Raw genomic sequence first — 25,931 nt, forward strand, 5'->3', positions numbered from 1 at the left:
GAGACAATTCCACCTTAAATGGCGTTGAGCGGGCGCCATCTTCAGTCCACCTTAAGCGCACGTTGTGGCGAAAAAAGGAACGCCGCGGAGTCCTAAGCGGGCTTCCGTAGCCGGGGAGTCGCACTTGAGGAACAACCCCGCCGAACATCATCCGCATTATTGGGGGAGAACATGTCCGGACCGAACAACAAGTACCGGGAGTGGATACTGGAAACCATCGACTCGCTCCGCTCCAGGAAAGCGCGCCCGGACCTGGAGAGGATTTGTCGAATGGTCCGCCGACGACACGGGTCAGACCCGGACCGAACCAGGGCGGAACTGGAGAAACTGATCCAGGATCAGACTGTGTTGAAAGTTAGCTACAAGGGGTCTATCTCGTACCGGAACGCGGCTAAGGTGCAGCGGAAGAGCCGGAAGAAAGAGGCGGCGGCGGCGGATCTTGTGAGCAACAACAACGGCGACAGCGCGCTTAGCCTCACCGACCAGGAGGAGGACTCCGGGGAGCCCAGCCCGGATCACCGCCCGGTGAAGAAGAGGCGAATTAATAAGTCTCACGGGAGTGGTGGTGCGGCGGCGGAAGAAGATGAATCAGGACCGCCAGAAGTCCGCCCGGACACGCGGGACGGTGAACCGTCCGAGCAAAGTTCCACGGCATGCGCCGGCGAACACCAACAAAACGCGCCGCTCCGCCCCAAACTTGGACTCGGGAGACCCGCATCCAACTTGGACCCGTCCGAGCGGAGCCTCCGCCTCGTCCCCGACGTCGCCGTCCCCGCCAAGCCGCTCGGACTGAGAGAGATCTGGGGCTACCTCAGCGGCCAGGAGCGCCTCTCGGAGGAGAAAGTCAAAGTGGTGATGGAGAAAGAGGTGGCGGTGAGAGGCCGGCTGCGCAGGACCCGCTGCGGGAACGCCTGCACTCTCCCCGCGCGGGGGGCGAGGACGGCGGAGGGGTCCGGCGGGAGACTCGCAAAGGACAAAAAGGTGGGCGACATAACAATAAACTTAACATTGGCGACACGTCCGGGGGGTCGTGCATGCGCGCGCTGGCGGGGGCGAGCGTGCTGTCTGCTGCTTTTAATGACCACCGCGCGACGCGCGCCCATGTGTTTGCATCATCACACGTACACGCGTGTGTGTGAGTGCGTGTGTGTGTGTGTAAGTGTGTGTGTACGTGCGCGTGGGGTGGAAAAAAAAAAAAAAAAAAAAAGCCGCTTCATAAATAAAGACACGCGCGCGCATCTTGCGAGGGTCTCTGCATGGCGCGTGCACGAGAGAAGTGGGGTCGGTGACGTGTACACTGAACATGGGCCAGCTGGTGACCCAGCCCACGTACGTGACGCTCCATTGCTCATTTGCATAATCACCTGCTCACTTTTGCTTGTTTTTTCCCACTCACACACACACACACACACATTCTTGTATTTGTTACCTTCTTGAGACCTCCGAAAAAAGGCCTGCCTCTTTAGGACCACCCTTTCTAGATATATAAAAATTGCTATTTACAACATTAATAATACATACATACTATGCCAATATAAAAATCGCTTGTTGTGAAAGTTGGAATTTCACAAGAAAAATGTCCCAATTTTGCTTAAAACTTTTAAAAAAAGTCGTAATTTTACTCAACGCAAGTCAAAATTTTACAATAAAAACTGGACATTATTGCAATATTATGATAAAAATTTGAATTTTACTCAATAACAGTCGCAATTTTACAAGAAAAGCTTAAAGTTTTGGAAATTTTAGGAAAAGAGTCGTCATTTTGCGCGACAAAAGTCACAATTTTATAAGAAAATTACAAAATGTTGGCAATATTATAATAATAATTGGAATTTTACTTGGCAAAATTATGACAAAAGTCATAATGGGACAAAAGTCACAATTTTATAAGAAAACTAAAAAATGTTGGCAATATTATAATAATAATTGGAATTTTACTTGGCAAAATTATGACGAAATTCACAATGTGGCAAACGTCATAATTTTACTAAAAAATTTCACTATTTTACAAGAACAACAACAATGGCAATATTGTGATAAGAGTCAGAATTTTATAAGATAAATGTCACCATTTTGCATTAAAAAGTAATCATTTCACATGAAAAAGTCATAATTTTACGAGAAAATATTGTAATATTACAGAAACAGAAAGAATAAGAGAAATTGTTCACAATTTTATAAAAAAAAAAGTCGACATTGTGAAAAAAAGACGGCTTTTAGTTAATTTAATTGTTTTATTTTTTGTTTGTATTTGTTACCTTCTTGTTACCTCCGAAAAAGGCCTATCTCTTTAGGACCACCCTTTCTAGATATATCAAGATTTGAATTTACAACATTAACAATACACACATACTATGCAAATATAAAAAACGCTTGTTGTGAAAGTTGGAATTTCACAAGAAAAATGTCACAATTTCACAAGAAAAACTTAATAAAAGTTGTAATTTTGCTCAACGCAAGTCAAAATTTTACAATAAAAACTGGACATTATTGCAATATTATGATAAAAATTTGAATTTTACTCAATAACAGTCGCAATTTTACAAGAAAAGCTTAAAGTTTTGGCAATTTTAGGAAAAGAGTCGTCATTTTGCGCGACAAAAGTCACAATTTTATAAGAAAATTACAAAATGTTGGCAATATTATAATAATAATTGGAATTTTACTTGGCAAAATTATGACAAAAGTCATAATGTGACAAAAGTCACAATTTTATAAGAAAATTAAAAAATGTTGGCAATATTATAATAATAATTGGAATTTTACTTGGCAAAATTATGACGAAATTCACAATGTGGCAAACGTCATAATTTTACTAAAAAATTTCACTATTTTACAAGAACAACAACATTGGCAATATTGTGATAAGAGTCAGAATTTTATAAGACAAATGTCACCATTTTGCATTAAAAAGTAATCATTTCACATGAAAAAGTCATAATTTTACGAGAAAATATTGTAATATTACAGAAACAGAAAGAATAAGAGAAATTGTTCCCAATTTTATAAAAAAAAAAGTCGACATTGTGAAAAAAAAGACTGCTTTTAGTTCATTTAATTGTTTTATTTTTTGTTTGTATTTGTTACCTTCTTGTTACCTCCGAAAAAGGCCTATCTCTTTAGGACCACCCTTTCTAGATATATCAAGATTTGAATGTACAACATTAACAATACACACATACTATGCAAATATAAAAAACGCTTGTTGTGAAAGTTGGAATTTCACCAGAAAAATGTCACAATTTCACAAGAAAAACTTAATAAAAGTTGTAATTTTGCTCAACGCAAGTCAACATTTTACAATAAAAACTGAACATTATTGCAATATTATGATAAACATTTGAATTGTACTCAATAACAGTCGCAATTTTACAAGAAAAGCTTAAAGTTTTGGCAATTTTATGAAAAGAGTCGTCATTTTGCTGGACAAAAGTCACAATTTTATAAGAAAATAAAAAATTGTTGGCAATATCATAATAATAATTGGAATTTTACTTGGCAAAATTATGACAAAAGTCATAATGTGACAAAAGTCATAATTTTACTCAAAAAATGTCACTATTTTACAAGAACAACAAAATTGGCAATATTGTGATAAAAGTCAGAATTTTATAAGACAAATGTCACCATTTTGCATTAAAAAGTAATAATTTCACATGAAAAAGTCATAATTTTACGAGAAAATATTGCAATATTACAGAAACAGAAAGAATAAGAGAAATTGTTCCCAATTTTATATAAAACAAAAAAAGTTGACATTGTGAAAAAAAGACTGCTTTTAGTTAATTAAATTTTTTCATTTTTTGTTTGTATTTGTTACCTTCTTGTTACCTCCGAAAAAGGCCTACGTCTTTAGGACCACCCTTTCTAGATATATAAAGATTTGTATGTACAACATTAATAATACATACATACTATGCCAATATAAAAAAACGCTTGTTGTGAAAGTTGGAATTTCACAAGAAAAATGTCACAATTTTTGTTAAAACTTAACAAAAGTTGTAATTTGACTCAACGCAAGTCAACATTTTACAATAAAAACTGAACAGTATAGCAATATTATGATAAAAATTTGAATTTTACTCAATAACAGTCACAATTTTACAAGAAAACTTAAAGTTTTGGCAATTTTATGAAAAGAGTCGTCATTTTGCTCGACAAAAGTCACAATTTTATAAGAAAATTACAAAATGTTGGCAATATTATAATAATAATTGGAATTTTACTTGGCAAAATTATAACGAAAGTCATAATGTGGCAAAAGTCATAATTTTACTCAAAAAATGTCACTATTTTACAAGAACAACAACATTGGCAATATTGTGATGAAAGTCAGAATTTTATAAGACAAAGTCACAATTTTGCATTAAAAAGTAATCATTTCACATGAAAAAGTCATCATTTTACGTTCCCAATTTTATTAAAAAAAAGTCGACATTGTGAAAAAAAGACTGCTTTTAGTTAATTTAATTGTTTTATTTTTTGTTTGTATTTGTTACCTTCTTGTTACCTCCGAAAAAGGCCTATCTCTTTAGGACCACCCTTTCTAGATATATCAAGATTTGAATTTACAACATTAACAATACACACATACTATGCAAATATAAAAAACGCTTGTTGTGAAAGTTGGAATTTCACAAGAAAAATGTCACAATTTCACAAGAAAAACTTAATAAAAGTTGTAATTTTGCTCAACGCAAGTCAACATTTTACAATAAAAACTGAACATTATTGCAATATTATGATAAACATTTGAATTGTACTCAATAACAGTCGCAATTTTACAAGAAAAGCTTAAAGTTTTGGCAATTTTATGAAAAGAGTCGTCATTTTGCTGGACAAAAGTCACAATTTTATAAGAAAATTAAAAATTGTTGGCAATATCATAATAATAATTGGAATTTTACTTGGCAAAATTATGACAAAAGTCATAATGTGGCAAAAGTCATAATTTTACTCAAAAAATTTCACTATTTTACAAGAACAACAAAATTGGCAATATTGTGATAAAAGTCAGAATTTTATAAGACAAATGTCACCATTTTGCATTAAAAAGTAATAATTTCACATGAAAAAGTCATAATTTTACGAGAAAATATTGCAATATTACAGAAACAGAAAGAATAAGAGAAATTGTTCCCAATTTTATATTAAAAAAAAAAAAGTTGACATTGTGAAAAAAAGACTGCTTTTAGTTAATTAAATTTTTTCATTTTTTGTTTGTATTTGTTACCTTCTTGTTACCTCCGAAAAAGGCCTACGTCTTTAGGACCACCCTTTCTAGATATATAAAGATTTGTATGTACAACATTAATAATACATACATACTATGCCAATATAAAAAAACGCTTGTTGTGAAAGTTGGAATTTCACAAGAAAAATGTCACAATTTTTGTTAAAACTTAATAAAAGTCGTAATTTTACTCAACGCAAGTCAACATTTTACAATAAAAACTGAACATTTTAGCAATATTATGCTAAAAATTTGAATGTTACTCAATAACAGTCGCAATTTTACAAGAAAAGCTTAAAGTTTTGGCAATTTTATGAAAAGAGTCGTCATTTTGCTGGACTAAAGTCACAATTTTATAAGAAAATTAAAAATTGTTGGCAATATTATAATAATAATTGGAATTTTACTTGGCAAAATTATAACAAAAGTCATAATGTGGCAAAAGTCATAATTTTACTCAAAAAATGTCACTATTTTACAAGAACAACAAAATTGGCAATATTGTGATAAAAGTCAGAATTTTATAAGACAAATGTCACCATTTTGCATTAAAAAGTAATAATTTCACATGAAAAAGTCATAATTTTACGAGAAAATATTGCAATATTACAGAAACAGAAAGAATAAGAGAAATTGTTCCCAATTTTATATAAAAAAAAAAAAAGTTGACATTGTGAAAAATTTTTTTTCATTTTTTGTTTGTATTTGTTACCTTCTTGTTACCTCCGAAAAAGGCCTACGTCTTTAGGACCACCCTTTCTAGATATATAAAGATTTGTATGTACAACATTAATAATACATACATACTATGCCAATATAAAAAAAACACTTGTTGTGAAAGTTGGAATTTCACAAGAAAAATTTCACAATTTTTGTTAAAACTTAATAAAAGTCGTAATTTTACTCAACGCAAGTCAACATTTTACAATAAAAACTGAACAGTATAGCAATATTATGATAAAAATTTGAATTTTACTCAATAACAGTCGCAATTTTACAAGAAAAGCTTAAAGTTTTGGCAATTTTATGAAAACAGTCGTCATTTTGCTCGACAAAAGTCACAATTTTATAAGAAAATTACAAAATGTTGGCAATATTATAATAATAATTGGAATTTTACTTGGCAAAATTATGACGAAAGTCATAATGTGGCAAAAGTCATAATTTTACTCAAAAAGTGTCACTATTTTACAAGAACAACAACATTGGCAATATTGTGATGAAAGTCAGAATTTTATAAGACAAAGTCACAATTTTGCATTAAAAAGTAATCATTTCACATGAAAAAGTCATCATTTTACGTTCCCAATTTTATTAAAAAAAAGTCGACATTGTGAAAAAAAGACTGCTTTAGTTCATTTAATTTTTTTATTTTTTGTTTGTATTTGTTACCTTCTTGTTACCTCCGAAAAAGGCCTACGTCTTTAGGACCACCCTTTCTAGATATATAAAGATTTGTATTTACAACATTTATAATATATACATACTATGCCAATATAAAAAACGCTTGTTGTGAAAGTTGGAATTTCACAATAAAAATGTCACAATTTCACAAGAAAAACTTAATAAAAGTCGTAATTGTGCTCAACGCAAGTCAACATTTTACAATAAAAACTGAACATTATTGCAATATTATGATAAAAATTTGAATTTTACTCAATAACAGTCGCAATTTTACAAGAAAAGCTTAAAGTTTTGGCAATTTTATGAAAACAGTCGTCATTTTGCTCGACAAAAGACAATTTTATAAGAAAATTAAAAAATGTTGGCAATATTATAATAATAATTGGAATTTTACTTGGCAAAATTATGACAAAAGTCATAATGTGGCAAAAGTCATAATTTTACTCAAAAAATGTCACTATTTTACAAGAACAACAACAATGGCAATATTGTGATAAAAGTCAGAATTTTATAAGACAAATGTCACAATTTTGCATTAAAATGTAATCATTTCACATGAAAAAGTCATAATTTTTTACGAGAAAATATTGCAATATTACAGAAACAGAAAGAATAAGAGAATTTGTTCCCAATTTTATATAAAAAAAAAGTCGACATTGTGAAAAAAAGACTGCTTTAGTTCATTTAATTTTTTTATTTTTTGTTTGTATTTGTTACCTTCTTGTTACCTCCGAAAAAGGCCTACCTCTTTAGGACCACCCTTTCTAGATATATAAAGATTTGGGTTTACAACATTAATAATATATACATACTATGCAAATATAAAAAACGCTTGTTGTGAAAAATTAGTTGGAATTTCACACAAAAAATGTCACAATTTCACAAGAAAAACTTGGAATTTTGGCAGTATTATAATAAAAGTCGTAATTTTACTCAATGCAAGTCAACATTAAACAAGAAAAACTGAACATTATTGCAATATTATTATAAAAGTTGGAATTTTACTCAATATCAGTCGCAATTTTACAAGAAAAGCTTAACATTTTGGCAATTTTCTGAAAAGAGTCGTTATTTTACTCGACAAAAGTCAAGATTTGATAAAAAAAACTTACACATTTTGGCAATATTATAATAATAATAATCGGAATTTTACTTGGCAAAATGACAAAAGTCATTATTTTACTCAAAAAATGTCTACAAAATTGACAATATTGTGATAAAAGTCAGAATTTTAGATGACAAATGTCACCATTTTGCATTAAAAAATAATCATTTTACATGAAAAAGTCATCATTTTACAAGAAAATACTGAAATTTATAGAAACAGAAAGAATATAAGAACTTGTTGTCAATTTTCTACATATTGTGAAAAAAAGATTTCTTTTAGGTTGTTATTTTTGTGTTGAATTTTTTGTTTGTATTTGTTACCTTCTTGAGACCTCCGAAAAATGCCTTACCTCTTTAGGACCACCCTTTTTAGATATATATTCCTCCATCCATTTTTTTACCGCTTGTCCCTTTCACATGTACAACATAATACATACATAATATGCAAATATAAACGCTTGTTGTGAAAAATGAGTGGGAATCTCACAAGTCGTAATTTTACTCGACAAAAGTCAAAATTTTACAAGAAAAACTGACATTTGTGCAATATTATGATAAAAGTTGGAATTTTACTCAATAACAGTCACAATTTTACAAGAAAACCTTAACAATTTGGCAATTTTATGAAAAGAGACGTAATTTTACTCGACAAAAGTCACAATTTTATAAGAAAACTGTAAAATTTTGGCAATATTACAATAATAATCGGAATTTTACCTGGCAAAAGAGTCATAATTTTATTTAAAAAATGTCACTATTTTACAAGAACAACAACAAAATTGGCAATATTGTGATAAAAGTCAGAATTTTATGAAAAATGTCACCATTTTGCATTAAAAAGTAATCGTTTTACATGAAAAAGTCATAATTTCACGAGAAAATATTGCAATATTACAGAAACAGAAAGAATATGAGAAATTATTCCCAATTTTATAAGAAAAAAGTCGACACATTGTAGGAAAAAGACTGCTTTTAGTAAAAAAAATGTTTTTGAATTTTTTGTTTGTAATTGTTTTTTATATTCATTATTTACTTTAAGTTATTTCAGTATGTCTCTATATACATACTAATTTTTAATTTTTGAATACATTTTGGCCAAAGGGGGCGCATTTCAATTTCTGTCACACACTTGTTATTTCATATATTTAACAGAGGGGGAGCACTTTTAAAACCGACACAGTCAATTTGATAAATCCCTCCTTTTTTGATAGATTTCACCACCAAATGAGACATTCTCTATTAGATGCAATGGTTTTCCGTATTGGGACCATGATTTATGTCCTAATTTGTTCACCGGTCCTCATATGGAAGGTACTTTTCCTTGTTGATGTCTCAAAAAGGGTAAAAATACAAGAACACACACACACTTGGCGATATTGTAATAAAAATCTGAATTTTAGATGACAAATGTCACCATTTTGCATTAAAAAGTAATCATTTCACGTTAAAAAGTCACAAGTTCACAAAAAAAACCTTAGAATTTTGGCAGTATTGTAATAAAAGTACTCAATGCAAGTCAAACATTTGTGAAATATTATGACAAAAGTTGGAATTTTACTCAATAACATTGGCAATTTTACAAGAAAAGCTTAAAATTATGGTAATTTTATGAAAAGAGTCGCACTTTTACTCGACAAAAGTCACAATTTTATAAGAAAACTTTAACATTTTGGCAATATTATAATCAAAATTTTACTTGGCAAAATTATGACAAAAGTCATAATGTGGCAAAAGTCATTATTTTACTCAAAAAATTTCACAATTTCACAATTTTTTTTAAAAATTTTGGCTGTATTATAATAAAAGTCGTAATTTTAATCAACGCAAGTCAAAATTTTACAAGAAAAACTGAACATTTGTGCAATATTACGATAAAAGTTGGAATTTTACTCAATAAAAGTCGCAGTTTTACAAGGCGCAGTAGGGGGATCCGGTTTGGTGGCTGCAGGATTAGGTCTCTGCTTTTTCAATTAATCAATCATTTATATTTTATATAGCGCCTTTCTCTAGTGACTCAAAGCGCTTTACATAGTGAAACCCAATATCTAAGTTTCATTTAAACCAGTGTGGGTGGCACTGAGAGCAGGTGGGTAAAGTGTTTTGCCCAAGGACACAACGGCAGTGACTAGGATGGCGGAAGCGGGGATCGAACCTGCAACCCTCCAGTTGCTGGCACGGCCGCTCTACCAACCGAGCTATACCGCCCCAATGATGCAGATGATGTGGTCCTGATGGCTTCATCTGGCCAGGATCTTCAGCTCTCACTGGATCGGTTCGCAGCCGAGTGTGAAGCGACTGGGATGGGAATCAGCACCTCCAAGTCTGAGTCCATGGTTCTTCATGAGTGGAGTGCCATCTCCAAGTTGGGGAGGAGATCTTGCCCCAAGTGGAGGAATTCAAGTACCTCGGAGTCTTGCTCACGAGTGAGGTAAGAGTGAATCGTGAGATCGACAGGCAGATCGGTGCGGCGTCTTCAGTAATGCGGACGCTGTATCGATCCGTTGTGGTGAAGAAGGAGCTGAGCCGGAAGGCAAAGCTCTCAATTTACCGGTCGATCTACGTTCCCATCCTCACCTATGGTCATGAGCTTTGGGTTATGAGCGAAAAGACAGGATCACGGGTACAAACGGCCGAAACTCACATGGAGAGGAACCAGATGAGGTGGTTCGGGCATCCGCTCAGCATGCCACCCGAACACCTCCCTATGGAGGTGTTTGGGGCACGTCCGACCGGCAGGAGGCCAAGGGGAAGACCCAGGACACGTTGGGAAGACTATGTCTCCCGGCTGGCCTGGGAACGCCTCTGGATCCCCCGGGAGGAGCTGGACGAAGTGGCTGGCGAGAGGGAAGTCTGGGCTTCTCTGCTTAGGCTGCTGCCCCCGCGACCGGACCTCGGATAAGCGGAAGAAGATGGATGGATGTATAAATGGATGTTGATTTATTTATGATAACAAAGTTATATACCTTCCAATTACAGTACAATAGTAAACAATTCTACAGTAATGACAAATAAAAGTTGATATATTTTTAAATGGTCACTTGCATTATTATATATTATGTTTACATTACATTATAAACACTGCATGGTTTTTATCGGGTATTTCTTCAGTGTAAAAGCATGATATAGACAAAAGCGCAGTCTGTCTGCACAAAGCAAAATATTTTTAAAAGTACATTTTTACATATTTTTCTAATGTGTGGCACTTTTAGACAAGAATATGTTGATTTATAGTCTAACAGTAACATCTTCCTTCAGTCGTTATTTTAGCAGTTTAATGCGTTTATATGTATAAATGATAAAAATCGCAAATTGAATCGCTGCGATGAGGTGGCGACTTCTCCAGGGTGTACCCCGCCTTCCGCCCGATTGTAGCTGAGATAGGCTCCAGCCCCCCCGCGACCCCGAAAGGGACAAGCGGTAGAAAATGGATGGATGGAGGGCAAATTGAATCGCAATTAGGTTTTTTCTTAAAATCGTGCAGCCCTAATTCATACAATGTATTACTTTAATAATTGTTCATGTAAAAGACCCACATTTTTGAAGTGTGGCGGCTTTTATTTTCCCGTGGTGTCACAATCAACTACATAAAGGAGAAACCCTGCAATAGTGTTTCTCACCTTTATCAGAGTGCTGGCGCTTTCACCTTTCTTTGGTGCAATATCTGAAACCTCATACGAAAAGGAAGGCCGTTGTACATCGTTAAAACACCTTCAGTTTTAATTTGAATAGTCGTTTTTTGGGGGGTTGGAGTCTATCAGCACAGCAATATTTGCTCACCTTTCCCCGCAAATTCGCTCCAACTCTGTCCGATCTCTTTTGCACAGCGCTCAAGGTACCCCTCAAGTTTTTGTGTGAATTCTACCATCTTGTGAGTTCTTCCTCCTTAACTGCACTTTCTGCTCCACAGAAGCAGCACAAAGTCCTCCTTAAAGTTGTGTCCATTCCTGTCAAAACAGACAATTCTGACAACTTACACATTGCTTCAGGCTCTTCAGGAGAGCGAACGGATGGAGGCAGCCGGTGAAATAGGTGTGCAAGAGAACGAAGAGGAGGATCCCAATGAGGAGGGACCAACATCCCTGGTAGCCATGACAACCACAGCAGGTGTCAAGGAGAAAGCCACAGAAGATGGTGAAATCCAAAGAGCCTTGGAGGAGGAGAGTTCTGGTCAGCATGAACATAGTGACAAAGGTGTGTACACTATACCTCTCAGTACTTTTATTTAGTGCGTATTTTCCCTAATGAAGTGGCTGGTGACTAACATACAGTACTGTATGTTTTAATGATCATACCTATAAGCATCTGTGACAAGTGTTTTTTTCCTTCTCCTCGTTAACATGTGCAGAGAGGCTGTCAGGTGTGGATCCCATCGCTATGACTGGGTGTTCGCCTCCTTTGGGTGCTTCCCCATCACGATGCAACAGTAAACATGTGGACCAGACACCTGCCACACCTGATCAGGTACCTATGGACACACAGGTTAATCACTATTCATGATTATAATAATTAAAACCAAATTATTTAACTTCCATCGCGTTTTGTAAAGAATAATGTCCCATCCACATAATTTAGCAGCTTTACACTACCGTTCAAAAGTTTGGGATCACATTGAAATGTCCTTATTTTTGAAGGAAAAGCACTGTACTTTTCAATGAAGATAACTTTAAACTAGTCTTAACTTTAAAGAAATACACTCTATACATTGCTAATGTGGTAAATGACTATTCTAGCTGCAAATGTCTGGTTTTTGGTGCAATATCTACATAGGTGTATAGAGGCCCATTTCCAGCAACTATCACTCCAGTGTTCTAATGGTACAATGTCTTTGCTCATTGGCTCAGAAGGCTAATTGATGATTAGAAAACCCTTGTGCAATCATGTTCACACATCTGAAAACAGTTTAGCTCGTTACAGAAGCTACAAAACTGACCTTCCTTTGAGCAGATTGAGTTTCTGGAGCATCACATTTGTGGGGTCAATTGAACGCTCAAAATGGCCAGAAAAAGAGAACTTTTCATCTGAAACTCGACAGTCTTTTCTTGTTCTTAGAAATGAAGGCTATTCCACAAAATTGATTGGGTGACCCCAAACTTTTGAACGGTAGTGTGTATGAAAATATGAATGCAAGTAGATTAATACAGTGTTTTTCATCCGCTGTGCCGCGGCACACTAGTGTACCGTGAGATAATCTGGTGTGCCGTGGGAGATTATGTCATTTCACCTAATTGGGTTAAAAATATTTTTTGCAAGCTAGTAATTATAATCAGCAAATTATGTGCCGTTGTTGAGTCTGTGCTGTCTGGAGCGCGGCAGAGTAACCGTGTAATACTCTTCCATATCAGTAGGTGGCAGCAGGTAGCTAATTGCATTGTAGATGTCGGGAACATGGTTTGTCGTGATCACAATATGCAGACGACAGCGGGAGGCAGCGTGCAGGTAAAAAGGTATCTAATGCTTAAACCAAAAATAAACAAATGGTGAGTGCCCCTAAGAAAAGGTATTGAAGCATAGGGATGGCTATGCAAAACGAAACTAAAACGGAACTAGCTGCAAAGTAAACAAAAACAGAATGCTGGACGACAGCAAAGACTTACAGCATGTGGAGCAGCAGACGGCGTCCACAAAGTACGTCCGTACATGACATGACAATCAACAACAAAATAGGAGCGCAAGACAAGAACTAAAACACTACACACAGGAAAACAGTAAAAAACTCAAAACAAGTCACGGCTTGATGTGACAGGTCGTGACAGTACACCTACTTTGAGACGAGAGCTATAGTGATGCATGGTTGGTTATGGTTTGAATTTATATGCAACAAATGCAAGAATGACTTTTTACTGTCAAAATCGGCTGTGGTGTGCCTCAGGATTTTTCCAATGAAAAAAATGTGCCTTGGCTCAAAAAAGTTTGAAAAACACCGGATTAATATACATTGGGATGGGCACCAGTTACTTTTATAAATACCGACCATGTTCTGTCAGCAATACCAAGTACCGATTCACGTAAATTCAAACGGTACTGTCATAATAGCTGGCGGTGTGAGCCTGAGATGCAGTGACGACAAGCGAATTGCAGAAGAGAAGGTATTTTAATTAGGACTAGGCAGGCAAAAATCTAAAGACAAACCATCACCACCATTAGTCATTGAAGTAGTGTCGCAAGGAAGGCGACACTGGCAGGTAAACCCTCTTAATTAGGGATAAGGGACAGGTGAGCCACCTAATCACTAATCAAGGACACGTGAGGAGAAGCAGCACACAAGCTATAGGTAAGTTGGCAGAGAAGGAAGGCAAAAAAAAGAGCGCTGCACAGGAAACAATACCAAAAACAGAGCAACAGGAAACATAAACACAACTTGTCATGAGCGATTTTGACAGGTAACATTTCAATACCTTGGTTGCAGACTCTTCGGCACCGGCTCAAGCACTTGGCAGGCAAACAGGCGTACTTGTAGCCTGTTTGAAAACACTTGAAAGTAAGGCTCCACTTTTAAAATTGCATTAGCTCGATGCTAATTTACATTTATTATGCCATATACATGCTACTGATTAGCAAACAGCTGGTGTGTAACAAGTACCGTATTTTCCGGACCATAGGGATTATAAGGCGCACTGCCGATGAATGGTCTATTTTTGATCTTTTTTCACACATTAGGCGCACCGGATTATAAGGCGCATTAAAGGAGTCTTTTTTTTTTTTTTTTTTCTAAATATAAAACACTTCTTTGTAGTCTACATAACATGTAATGGTGGTTCTTTGGTCAAAATGTTGCATAGATTATGTTTTACAGATCATCTTCAAGCCGCTTTCTGACAGTCGCTTCAGGATGCGCCGTTTTGTGGGCGGTCTTATTTACGTGGCTCACCTTCGGCATCGTCTTGATTGATTGATTGATTGAGACTTTTATTAGTAGGTTGCACAGTGAAGTACATATTCCGTACAATTGACCACTAAATGGTAACACTTAAATTGATTCATGATACAGATATATACTATCATAAATACTATCATCATAATACAGTCATCACACAAGATAATCACATTGAATTATTTACATTATTTACAATCAGGGGTGTTGTTGTAGCGGTGTAGCGTGCAAGGACGGGAGTGGAAGAAGTGTCAAAAGATGGAGCTAACTCTTTTAATGACATTCAGACTTTACTTAAATCAATAACGGAGCAACATCTCCTCACCTGGAATCAACACAGGAAATGTGTCCCATGAAAAACCGTCCGAACGAAACTCTCTAATAACTAAAGTTCCTTAGGTGAATAATGTAAACTCACTACACCGGTATGTTTTAACATGGCGAGTTTACTGACAGATATAAGTAAGAACTTTACACTACTTTATATTAGAAATGGCAACAGTGGAGGATGAATGTCCCATAACAAGTAGATACAGAAAAAAGAAGCTTATCGACTCGCGGACGCATGCAATTTTTCAGGACTTATGCAGATCCCAAATGCAGATCAGCGGGTACCAGAAGGTAAGAAAAGTTGTTGTTGCATAATATTGGGAAACAAAACGCCAGATAATGTCTTACCTTATACACACACCATAATAATACTCGTTTGTTGAATGCGCTGACAATCTATCAAGCGGTGCATCTTCATAGCTTACCAAAGTCGTACTAAAACCTTTTGATAGACTTTTGAGCGCTGTATGTAATGTTCTATATTTTCAATGGAACATTTAAAATGTTGGTGTTGTTTACTTGAGACATATTGCAAGCATAGTGCAGTCTACACCTATATATTATGTTTGACTACCATCTACTGGTCACACTTATCATTACACCATGTACCAAATAAAATAGCTCCGAGGTGAGTAAGCGTAACCAAATGTATTCCTTACATTAGGCGCACCGGGTTATAAGGCGCACTGTCGAGTTTTGAGGGAAAAAAAGGATTTTAGGTGTGCCTTATAGTCCGGAAAACACGGTACAATACGTGTAGAGCTTTTAAAAAAAGACAGGACTGACACATTAATCTTAATGGCAGAGACTACTTCCTGACCACGACAACACACCTCGGACAAACTGAAATGAATGCATGCTTGCAAATGAGACTCAAGTGTAAGAGAACAAAATATAGAAACTGGGTGGCACATTTATTATCAGGTCACTGTTAAATGTTAAATGACAAAATAAATATTATTAAAGAAATTAAATAACATTGATTAACACATGAACACACACAAAAGTACCAAAAATTGGGACCATTGAGTACCGGTATCGATTCCTTGCAGTCACGTGCAGTGGCCTTTGACGCCTTTAGAGGTTATTTTTGTAACTTTAATTCATATGCTCTCATATTGTTAATACAGGTTGTACACTAAAATAACAACAAAAAGAAGGGACTAATTAATCTTTCATAAAAATCATTGTGAAAATGATATGATATGATAAATAGAACCAAAACTTATTTGATAACGTCATTATTAAATGTTTTTTGATCCCATTAGCTTTAAATGTATTTAGTATCTGAAGTACGGTTGCGCGATATTGACAATGTATAGATGATATAATATACAGTACAGGCCAAAAGTTTGGACACACCTCATTTAATGTGTTTTCTTTATTTTCATGACTATTTACATTGTAGATTGTCACTGAAGGCATCAAAACTATGAATGAACACATGTGGAGTTATGTACTTAACAAAAAAAAGTGAAATAAATGAAAACATATTTTATATTCTAGTTTCTTCAAAATAACCACCCTTTGCTCTGATTTCTGCTTTGCACACTCTTGGCATTCTCTCGATGAGCTTCAAGCACACCTGTGAAGTGAAAACCATTTCAGGTGACTACCTCTTGAAGCTCATCTAATCTAATAAAAACTAATTTTGCAAAGTTAGTAGTGAAATAAGACTTCTTTGGTTACAAAAATAGTGTGTGCGTGCAAGAATATTGCATAGATTGTATCTTTGCCATCAAAAACTGGGTTTTCTTTGACAAAAAGGGCATACAACATTAAAAAAAAAATGTATGTGTATGGACAGATCCAAAGTTTATCTAGAGATTTAAGCGTTGAAAATCAAAACAATTATATTAATGAGGTGTTGTAGGGCATGTCCGGCCGATAGGAGGCCTTGGGGAAGACCCAGGACACGTTGGGCAGACTATGTCTCCCAGCTGGACTGGGAACACCTCGGGATCCCCCTGGAGGAGCTAGACCTGGATAGAAGGTAGTCTAGGCTTCTCTACTTAGGCGGCTGCCCTCGCAACCCAACCTCTAAGACGATGGATGGATATTAATGTTTATGACTTTAAGGCAGCACGGTGGCACAGGGGTTAGTGTATGTGCCTCACAATACGAAGGTCCTGAGTAGTCCTGAGTTCAATCCCGGGCTCGGGATCTTTCTGTGTGGAGTTTGCATGTTCTCCCCGTGACTGCGTGGGTTCCCTTCGGGTACTCCGGCTTCCTCCCACCTCCAAAGACATGCACCTGGGGATAGGTTGATTGGCAACACTAAATTGGCCCTAGTGTGTGAATGTTGTCTGCCTATCTGTGTTGGCCCTGCGATGAGGTGGCGACTTGTCCAGGGTCTACCCCGCCTTCCGCCCGAATGCAGCTGAGATAGGCTCCAGCACCCCCCGCCACCCCAAAAGGGACAAGCGGTAGAAAATGGATGGATGGATGGACTTTAAGAACTTTTATGTCTGAAACTTTTTCAGATACCTGGGACTTCTAACATTCACTGCATCTGCGGGATCCCCAATGTGTAATTACAGATCTATACGTCTGAGCGCATCAAAGACACATTAGGTCATTTCAGGTTGTCACCAAAGGGCCATGAAGCTCATCTAGCATGAGAAATGCTAAAACTGTGCGCCTTCAAAGGAGTTACGGATTTTATTTGACATGGCAACTCTTCGACATTCTCAAGAGTCCATGAAACATGAAACGATACAAGACGTATGCCAATGTTTAGGTCGGGGGTCAGCAACCTGCGGCTCTCGAGCCACATGCGGCTCTTTAGTGCCACCCCAGTGGCTCCCTGGAGCATTTTTTAAAAAGTATTGAAAATGGAAAAAGATGGGGACATTTTTTTTTGGTTTTAGCATGGTTTTTGTTTGAGGACAAACATGACACAAACCTTCCCAATTGTTAGAAAGCCCACATTTTAATATGTTTGTGTGTATGCTTCACTGATGAGAGTATTTGGTGAACATCGTTTTGTCCTACTAATTTTGGCGGTTCTTGAACTCACCATAGTGTGGACTGTGACGCAACAGTTTGTTTACATGTCAAATCTTCCACTCCTTCTTTGTCTCATTTTGTCCACCAAATGTTTTATGCTGTGCGTGTATGCACAAAGGTGCGCTTTGTTGATGTCATTGACATTGGCTAGCTGTATACAATAGAATGGACTTTATTGTCATTATATTTGCATATAACGAGATTAAGGACTCCAATTTAAGGTGCGGTAGTGGGAACAAATATGGGATAAAAATAAATTACACAAGAAGTAATAAAGATAAAGCTAAGAATTGAAATAAATAGACTACTATACAATAAAAATAATAAGCAATCCTGTACAATATACAAAACAATATACAAAATACTGTACAATGTATAGAACAAGACAAGAGTACCGGAGTGATAACAATCAGTGTTTGGATGTATTGCACTCGAAGGGTAATTTTGCACAGTAGGGTATTAGGGTAGGATATTGTATAGGGGTGAACTATTTATTATAAGTTAGAGTTCAAGATGGTACATATGTACATATTGCATCATTATGCCTCATTTGTAGGTATATTTGAGCTTATTTATTATATTTTACTTGTATCTTCTTTGTATATAATTTAGTTTTGCATGTCTCATGACACATTATGTGTATGTAATATTGGCTGCATTTCAGAGAGTTGTTTGTGTGCCATGTTGTTCCAGACCACAGCAAACATTACCTAGCTTGCCAAAGATTGTAATAAATCTATTGTTTCCTTTAACTTGGACACACACATCTATACCTTTGGCCATTAAAAGCCAGTAATATCCAGGAGTTATCTCACCTTCCGAGTAGCCTCTGATTTATTAATGGTTTCTAATGTTGTAAAAATGTGTAGAATAAATATTACATTTCAACATTTCTGTCAACAAAGATTTGCTTCAGCCAGCAACACATAGTCATTTTGATAGTAGGCTAATATAGCTAATATAGACACTTGCATCATGTGTTGCCTTCATTATAAGACCTTTTAATTTTTTGCGGCTCCAGACAGATTTGTTTTTTGTATTTTTGGTCCAATATGTCTCTCTCAACGTTTTGGGTTGCCGACCCCTGGTTTAGGTCAACAAATAAAAAATAAAAAAAGTATAATCTGGCCTTCACACAGCTTGGTGTTTGGGCCCTAAAAAGATACTTCAAAATAACCAATGAAGTCATGTTCAATTCTATTGTAACACTCGATTTCAAAGACCTTATACCAGCAGCATGACTTTCTGGGAAATCCAACTGGAACCATACAAAATGTTATCAGCAAGATGTATGTATTATTGCAATGTATTGCCGTATCAAAACATAAATAAATAAAGAACACAGTAGCTGCAGTACACAAGGCTGTACCAGGGAGGGCGCTCAGAGTTAGAAGGTTACAAGTGAAGTCCTTATGTTTTCATATTGACTCATGGACAGCTTTCCTAAAACAAAGAGAAAAGATTTATTTAAGCAAGTAAAGGTGCATTATAAAGGGTTATCTTATGTCAATATGAAAATATGGTAAGACTTTAGTATGGGGAACACATATTCACCATTAATTAGTTGCTTATTAAAATGCAAATTAGTAACATATTGGCTCTTAATTAGTCATTATTAAGTACTTATTAATGCCTTATTCTGCATGGCCTTTTTATACAACCAGTAAGCCAATACCTAAGAGTCAATTAGTTGCTTATTAACATGCAAATTAGATATATATTGGCTCTTAATTAATCATTATTAAGTACTTGTTAATGCCTTATTCTGCATGGCCTTATTATACAACCAGTAAGCCATTAACTAAGAGTCAATTAGTTGCTTATTAACATGCAAATTAGTAATATATAGTCTCTTAATTAGTCATTATTAAGTACTTATTAATGCCTTATTCTGCATGGCCTTACTATGCAACCAGTAAGCCATTAACTAAGAGTCTACCCTCAATAACCTCAGAATTATTGCTTATTATGTTATGTTATTTTCACAGTAACCCTAACCCTAACCCTTATATGTTCCCCTAGTGTCCAAATAACTCTAAATTAAGTCTTTGTTACTTAGAATATGTTCCCCATACTAAAGTGTTACCGAAAATATTTGCAAATTATTTTTTTCATTATGAAATGTGTCAATTTAAAAAAATAATAATGATTGAAAGTTACAGTGGAATAGATCCACCTAGTGTGTCATTGGGTCATGATGAGTTCAGTGTATCGGACTGTAGGTCAGCAATTCATTTCAGTTATTGTCGTTAAGCAAACAAGTGGGGCAGCATCACAATGATGTCATCCGCTGCTGAATTTGTGAGTTTTGGTCTGTAAAATTGTCAATTTATGAATTCATGGATGTAAAACTGTTGTATTATTTGGTTGACCACAGACCGAAGAAATAATAAACTAAACTAACTAATATAAATTTGTCCGACAAGGACGCTTTTAATACTATCGTGATATCGTGATAATGCATGTTGATGACATTCTAGCTGTATCCCGCAAATTTGAGAGCGACAGGTGAACGAAGGCTTTCCTCAACGCAATGTAGCATTCTCACTAGCGGCTAATGTCCCTCTACAGTGCAAAGCCACTTCGAAGTCAACAATCCTCGCCACCATGGCGGCAAATAAACTATGGCTCTAACAAGTAGCATTATCACTGGAGGACGAGGAATAGCTCAACAGGCTACACTACACACTAACCGCAGGCTGGGGCTCTTTAATGGAAACAAAGGTGGATGGATTGATACAGATAACAATAATGATACCAAGTATAGTATCAATGTAAGGTCGATAGTACAGTGATTAGATCAATAATTTTTTTATCACAATATTTTTTGTAGGTTTTGTTATTGTTTACAAACTGAGGAAATAAGTCCGTGGACACAAGGATGACTCTAAGGGCAAAAACCGTATGGATTCAAATCAGAGCCAATAGTAGGAAATAATGTTTATATTTAATTGCTATTGTTCGACGCAATCCTGTGTTTTTGTCTGATTGTGATAAAAATTGAATTATTGATCGAGCTTGAAAATTTGAAGAATCAGTATCAGCACTGGTAAGACCGATACTGCCCCTGTAACTAACTCAATTTGTAGTATCACCTGAAAGTATCCAAACAACAGAAAAATAAGTTATACATTTTAACAGAAGTGTAGCTATAACCAGATTTAAAACCGTAAATTTAGCAAGTTGACTAAAATAATGACCAGAAATGACGCAATATGTCACTGCATATGTCAGTAGCCAAATTAAGAGCCTTTGTAACCCATTTTGAAATGGTTATGCTATAATTTACATACAAATAATATATTGTGATATATATATTGTTATATAAATTTAAACTATATATTGTGTAAAGCTATGAAAATAACTAATGGGAGACAAATTGTAATAGACACAAAATAAAATTAAAAAATCCAGACAAATAAGAGCTTATTTAAATAGAATTATATTATCAATTATATTCTTATAAAATTATATTATTACAATTAAACTAAACGATATGTGAGTACAATAAGTATTTGATCCCCTGCCAACCAGTACTAATCCTAACCCCAACAGTCAAATTAGCATCCGTTTACCAGTGACACCCTTTATAACAGGTGCCAACTTTTTGTTCATTGGTTTCATTTAAAAAAATATTTTTCCATGCAGATCGATTCGCTCGAAGACGCCCAGTCGGGCTTTAACGGTGAGTTCCTTGCTCCTTCTCAAGATGGATGTGTGTTGATTAAAGTGTACTTTGAATGGATATTAGCCTCCCTTTCTTTTGCGATTAGGTGTTGAGCGTAAGACAGAAGTGGGCGTGTCCTCCTGCCTGCTCACACCCACCGCCTCCCCCAGAGACAACGGCCTGTCTGAAGAGCCCGGGATGAATTGTGGCGTTACCAATGGAGGGTAAGCACAGTCTTTAGTCACATGTAAAAAAAACTGAGGAAAAATTCCCACAAGGTACATATTGAATAGTGAAAGACTGCAATATTATTATTACTATTTCTGTATGCATTCATTAATCAAACACAAGCAGTCATCAAAGGTAGAGTATTCACCGCAGGAATGAAGATCCAGACATAGGGCTGGGCGATATGGCGAAAAACTGTATCATGATGTGTTTTATATCGGCCGATATCGATAATAAAAATAATATTTTTGTGATCCATCAAAAATAAGGACTGGGAGAAAAATATCTTAAATGTAAATATTTTTTATTTTAAATGTAACCTTCCTCTGATTATAATCCCTTTACCATGGAACACACTCAAGCAATGTAAAGACAATTCTAAAATCACATTGAACACTTAACAACAACCTCTTTGAATTAAAGGTGAAAAAAAAAAGGGAAAACATTTTTCTTTCGGACGACAGAGTGCATCGGTATATGAGCCGCACCCAATACAGTTTCTAAGAAAAGCCGCATGGTGCAAAGCATAGGAAAAAGGTATGGGCTTATAGTCCTTAATTTACGGTAGAACTAATGCCTAAAAAGGTGTAACAAATTGTGTAAAGTGTGAAAATGTAAACACAGAGAATCCTAAGAAGAACTATTTTATGCATGTTTAGTGCCAGCCGTGTTCAAGAGTGAGCGCGGTTAAGGTGGTTTGGTGTTACTGATAACGAGCGCCTTGGTCTGATTAGGGTCCGTTTTTTTCGACAAATTCCTCGCTCTCTGCACCACTCATTTTAAAAAAATTCTCTTCACTCTATGTAAATAATCAACCGCGGGACAACAAGATAGCGCAACCAAACATGTTTTAGTAATATTGTCTATCGCGATATATATTAGTATAATTTTATCGCGCAACCCTATTCACACATGCACGCCACTTCCACAAGCCCGAAAAGTGTGCATTACAGGGATCCCAGATGTCCTCTATTTAGCGGAATTTCACTCTTCTTACAACCGAGCCCAGTGGGTCTCAAACTGTTAGCGGTACGCAGGTTCCATATTGTGATACGGTATTGAGGCCGGTTGGATGTACTGCCAAATTCTCCGAAGAATATTTGGCGACAGCTTATGGTAGAGAAATGAAGATTCAACTCACGGGCAAAAACTCGGACATTCCTGCAGTCAGCATGCCAACTGCACGCTCCCTCAAAACTTGCAACATCCGTGCCATTGTGCTGTGTGATAAAACTGCACATTTCAGAGTGGCTTTTTATCGTGGGCAACCTAAGGCACAGCTGTGCAATAACCATGCTGTTCAATCAGCATCTTGATATGCCACACCTGTAAAGTGGGATGGATTATCTTGGCAAAGAAGAAATGCTCACTAACACATATTTAGACAGATTTGTGAACAATATTTGAGAGGAATAGTTATTTTGTGTATATAGTAAAAGTTTTAGATTTTTGAGCAAAACAAAAGTGTTGCATTTATATTTTGTTCAGTGCATGTAGGAAATGCCTTCCAAAGCATCTTAAAATGGTAAAATCTCTTCAACTACAAGGGGCGATGCCCTCTGAACCTCCAAAAGCCCCTTGACGCTCATCTGATATTTTTCAATTATCTTTTTTTTTTTTTTTTTACCTCGTTGGAATCCCTGATTACCGCCGCCATAAAAATTGAGGTGTGGAAGCGTGCAGCCCAGTGTTTTGACTAGCAGGAGTCATGACTAGTGATAGTGATAAGAAGACTAGGAGCCTGGAGACACTTTTCTATTGTTCGATGACACAAATAAGCCCTTCAGGTGTTCACTATCCTCCTATGTTTAATTGTATTCATTTAAGTCAGGGGTGTCAAACTCATTTTAGATCGGGGGCCACAAGGAGAAAAATCTACTCCCAAGTGGGCCGGACTGGTAAAATCACGGCACGATAACTTAAAAATAAAAACAACTTCAGATGGTTTTCTTTGTTTAGAAAGAGAACAAGCACATTCTGAAATTGTACAAATCATAATGTTTTTTTTTAACAATTACCTGTTGCGGTTAATAGTATATATACTTTATTTGTCGTTATTTATATTTTCTGAATAAATTATGTGATAATCAGTCAACTCATTGGTGTTAATTTTCAATCCATCAAGATAAAAGAATTATATCAAAATCAAATTACAGTATGTTATTTATGTAGTTTGATCATTTTCCTTGACTGATGTACTAACATCATGTGGTTTATTTTGTAAATATGTAGCATCATCTACAAAGATACAAAGAACTGCTATTGCGACATCCAGTGGACACATTTAGAACAGCAGTTTTTTTCATTCAAAAATTTCAGGGTAATTATTATACTTAGCAAACTCATCCCGCGGGCCTGATCCGGCCCTCGGGCCGTACGTTTGACACCCCTGATTTAAGTCATGAATTGGAAGCCTCTCTTGCTCATCTTAACAGGTTTATTAAGATGGAAGGGGCCAGCGGGAGCCCAGTAAACTGGACCGTGTCTGATGTGGTCTCCTATTTTACGAGCGCCGGTTTCCCCGAGCAGGCCGCTGCCTTTGGGACGCAGGTGAGTCCGCATCTCCTCTCGTCACCAGCAGGGAGCGCCACAGGCAGACAGTACACGTGTCCAACGCATCTCTACATGGCTTTTGCTCTCTGCCTTAGGAAATCGATGGGAAGTCCCTTCTCCTAATGCAGCGTAATGACGTTTTGATTGGCCTGTCAATCAAACTGGGCCCCGCCCTCAAGATCTACGAGCACCATGTGAAGGTTTTGCAAAAAACTCACTTTGAGGATGACGACTGTACATGAATACGCGCAATAGTCAAATATTTAAACAGACGCACACATGCATAAACACTTCCAGGGCCTTCTCTGCTCAATGAGTGGCAATACACAGAAAAAAGATGTCTCACCAATATGAGAAGTAGTCAACATGTTTTTTTTTTACAGCCGTTTCTCAGTCAAAGTGTGCGCGGTTTTTCTCATGGGCGTTCACAGATGCTGACTTTGATGTTAAAAAGTGAGAACTTGCAGACGACCTTCAAGCTATTTGGCATATCTGTGCACGGTGCCGAGTAGATTTTTGGATGCTGTGAAAGGCGCACGTCTCGCTGAGAGTCTCTGCGAGGGGGGATGTTTAATGGAGCGTGTCGGATTGAGAGGCAGCAAATTAGAAATTAATCAGATTGACACGTCATTAGGCTCAGTCTAATGCGATACAGTACCGGAGCTGGTACTTTATCACAAGGTCTGCATTTACAACGATAGGTGTGATTGACACGGTCAGGCAGTGTGTTGATGTAGTTTGCAGTGGTGGACAACTCCACTGCAGGATACTGAAATGTATCAACTATTAATTCGCTATCTTAGACCACAGGTGTCAAACTCAAGGCCTTATGTGGCCCGCCTTATCATTTATTGTGGCCCTCCATGTCATTTATGTGGCCTGATATATCATTTTATGGGCCGCGACATTATTTCAAGTGGAATGCCACATTATTTATGTGGACCGCCGCATTTTTTAAGTGGCCTCCCACAACATTTATGTGGTCTGCCACATTGTTTTTTATTTTAAGTGGCCTAACAAATTATTTTATGTATCGTTTATATCAGGGGTCCCCAAACTACAGCCCGCAGCGTCTAAAATCTGGCCCGCGGGAAGTCCCAGGTAAAAAAAAAATTATAATATATTTTTTAATGTATTTTTTATTTATCCTTTTTTAAAAATCTGTCCTTTCTCATTAATTTTCTACCGCTTGTTACTCTCGGTGTCTCCTAGCTGCTCAGGCAAATCATGAAAATGCATTTTCCCATCGATAACGTGATATCATCGCGCTCATCAGGCTACAGTCGTGGTCAAAAGTTTACAAACACTTGTAAAGAACATAATGTCATGGCTGTCTTGAGTTTCCAATCATTTCTACAACTCTTATTTTTTTGTGATAGAGTGATTGGAGCACATACTTGTTGGTCAAAAAAAAATAATCATGAAGTTTGGTTCTTTTATGATTTATTATGGGTCTACTGAAAATGTGAGCAAATCTGCTGGGTCAAAAGTATACATACAGCAATGTTAATATTTGGTTACATGTCCCT

The 25,931-nt window shown here is 36.4% G+C and overlaps 1 protein-coding gene across 1 annotated transcript; it reads left to right on the forward strand.

Annotated features, from left to right (window-relative positions):
* Positions 1-25,601, forward strand: samd1b (sterile alpha motif domain containing 1b). The gene is made up of 7 exons (XM_062032422.1): positions 1-981; positions 11,731-11,935; positions 12,090-12,205; positions 21,603-21,639; positions 21,728-21,845; positions 24,285-24,399; positions 24,498-25,601. Exons 1-7 carry the CDS (start codon positions 172-174, stop codon positions 24,642-24,644), a joined length of 1,548 nt encoding a protein of 515 aa, XP_061888406.1. The 5' UTR covers positions 1-171; the 3' UTR covers positions 24,645-25,601.
* The last annotated feature ends 330 nt before the right edge of the window (positions 25,602-25,931 follow it).

Source organism: Entelurus aequoreus, linkage group LG22, assembly GCF_033978785.1.
Source record: "Entelurus aequoreus isolate RoL-2023_Sb linkage group LG22, RoL_Eaeq_v1.1, whole genome shotgun sequence".
In the NCBI taxonomy this organism is placed as follows: Eukaryota; Metazoa; Chordata; class Actinopteri; order Syngnathiformes; family Syngnathidae; genus Entelurus; species Entelurus aequoreus.

Bases quoted from the DNA above. Each gene is read 5' to 3' on its own strand.
- samd1b (XM_062032422.1), top strand. From the start codon at position 172: ATGTCCGGACCGAACAACAAGTACCGGGAGTGGATACTGGAAACCATC. The intron at 11,936-12,089 runs GTGTGTACACTA...TAACATGTGCAG, and splicing joins GCATGAACATAGTGACAAAG to AGAGGCTGTCAGGTGTGGAT. The intron at 24,400-24,497 runs GTGAGTCCGCAT...TCTCTGCCTTAG, and splicing joins CCGCTGCCTTTGGGACGCAG to GAAATCGATGGGAAGTCCCT.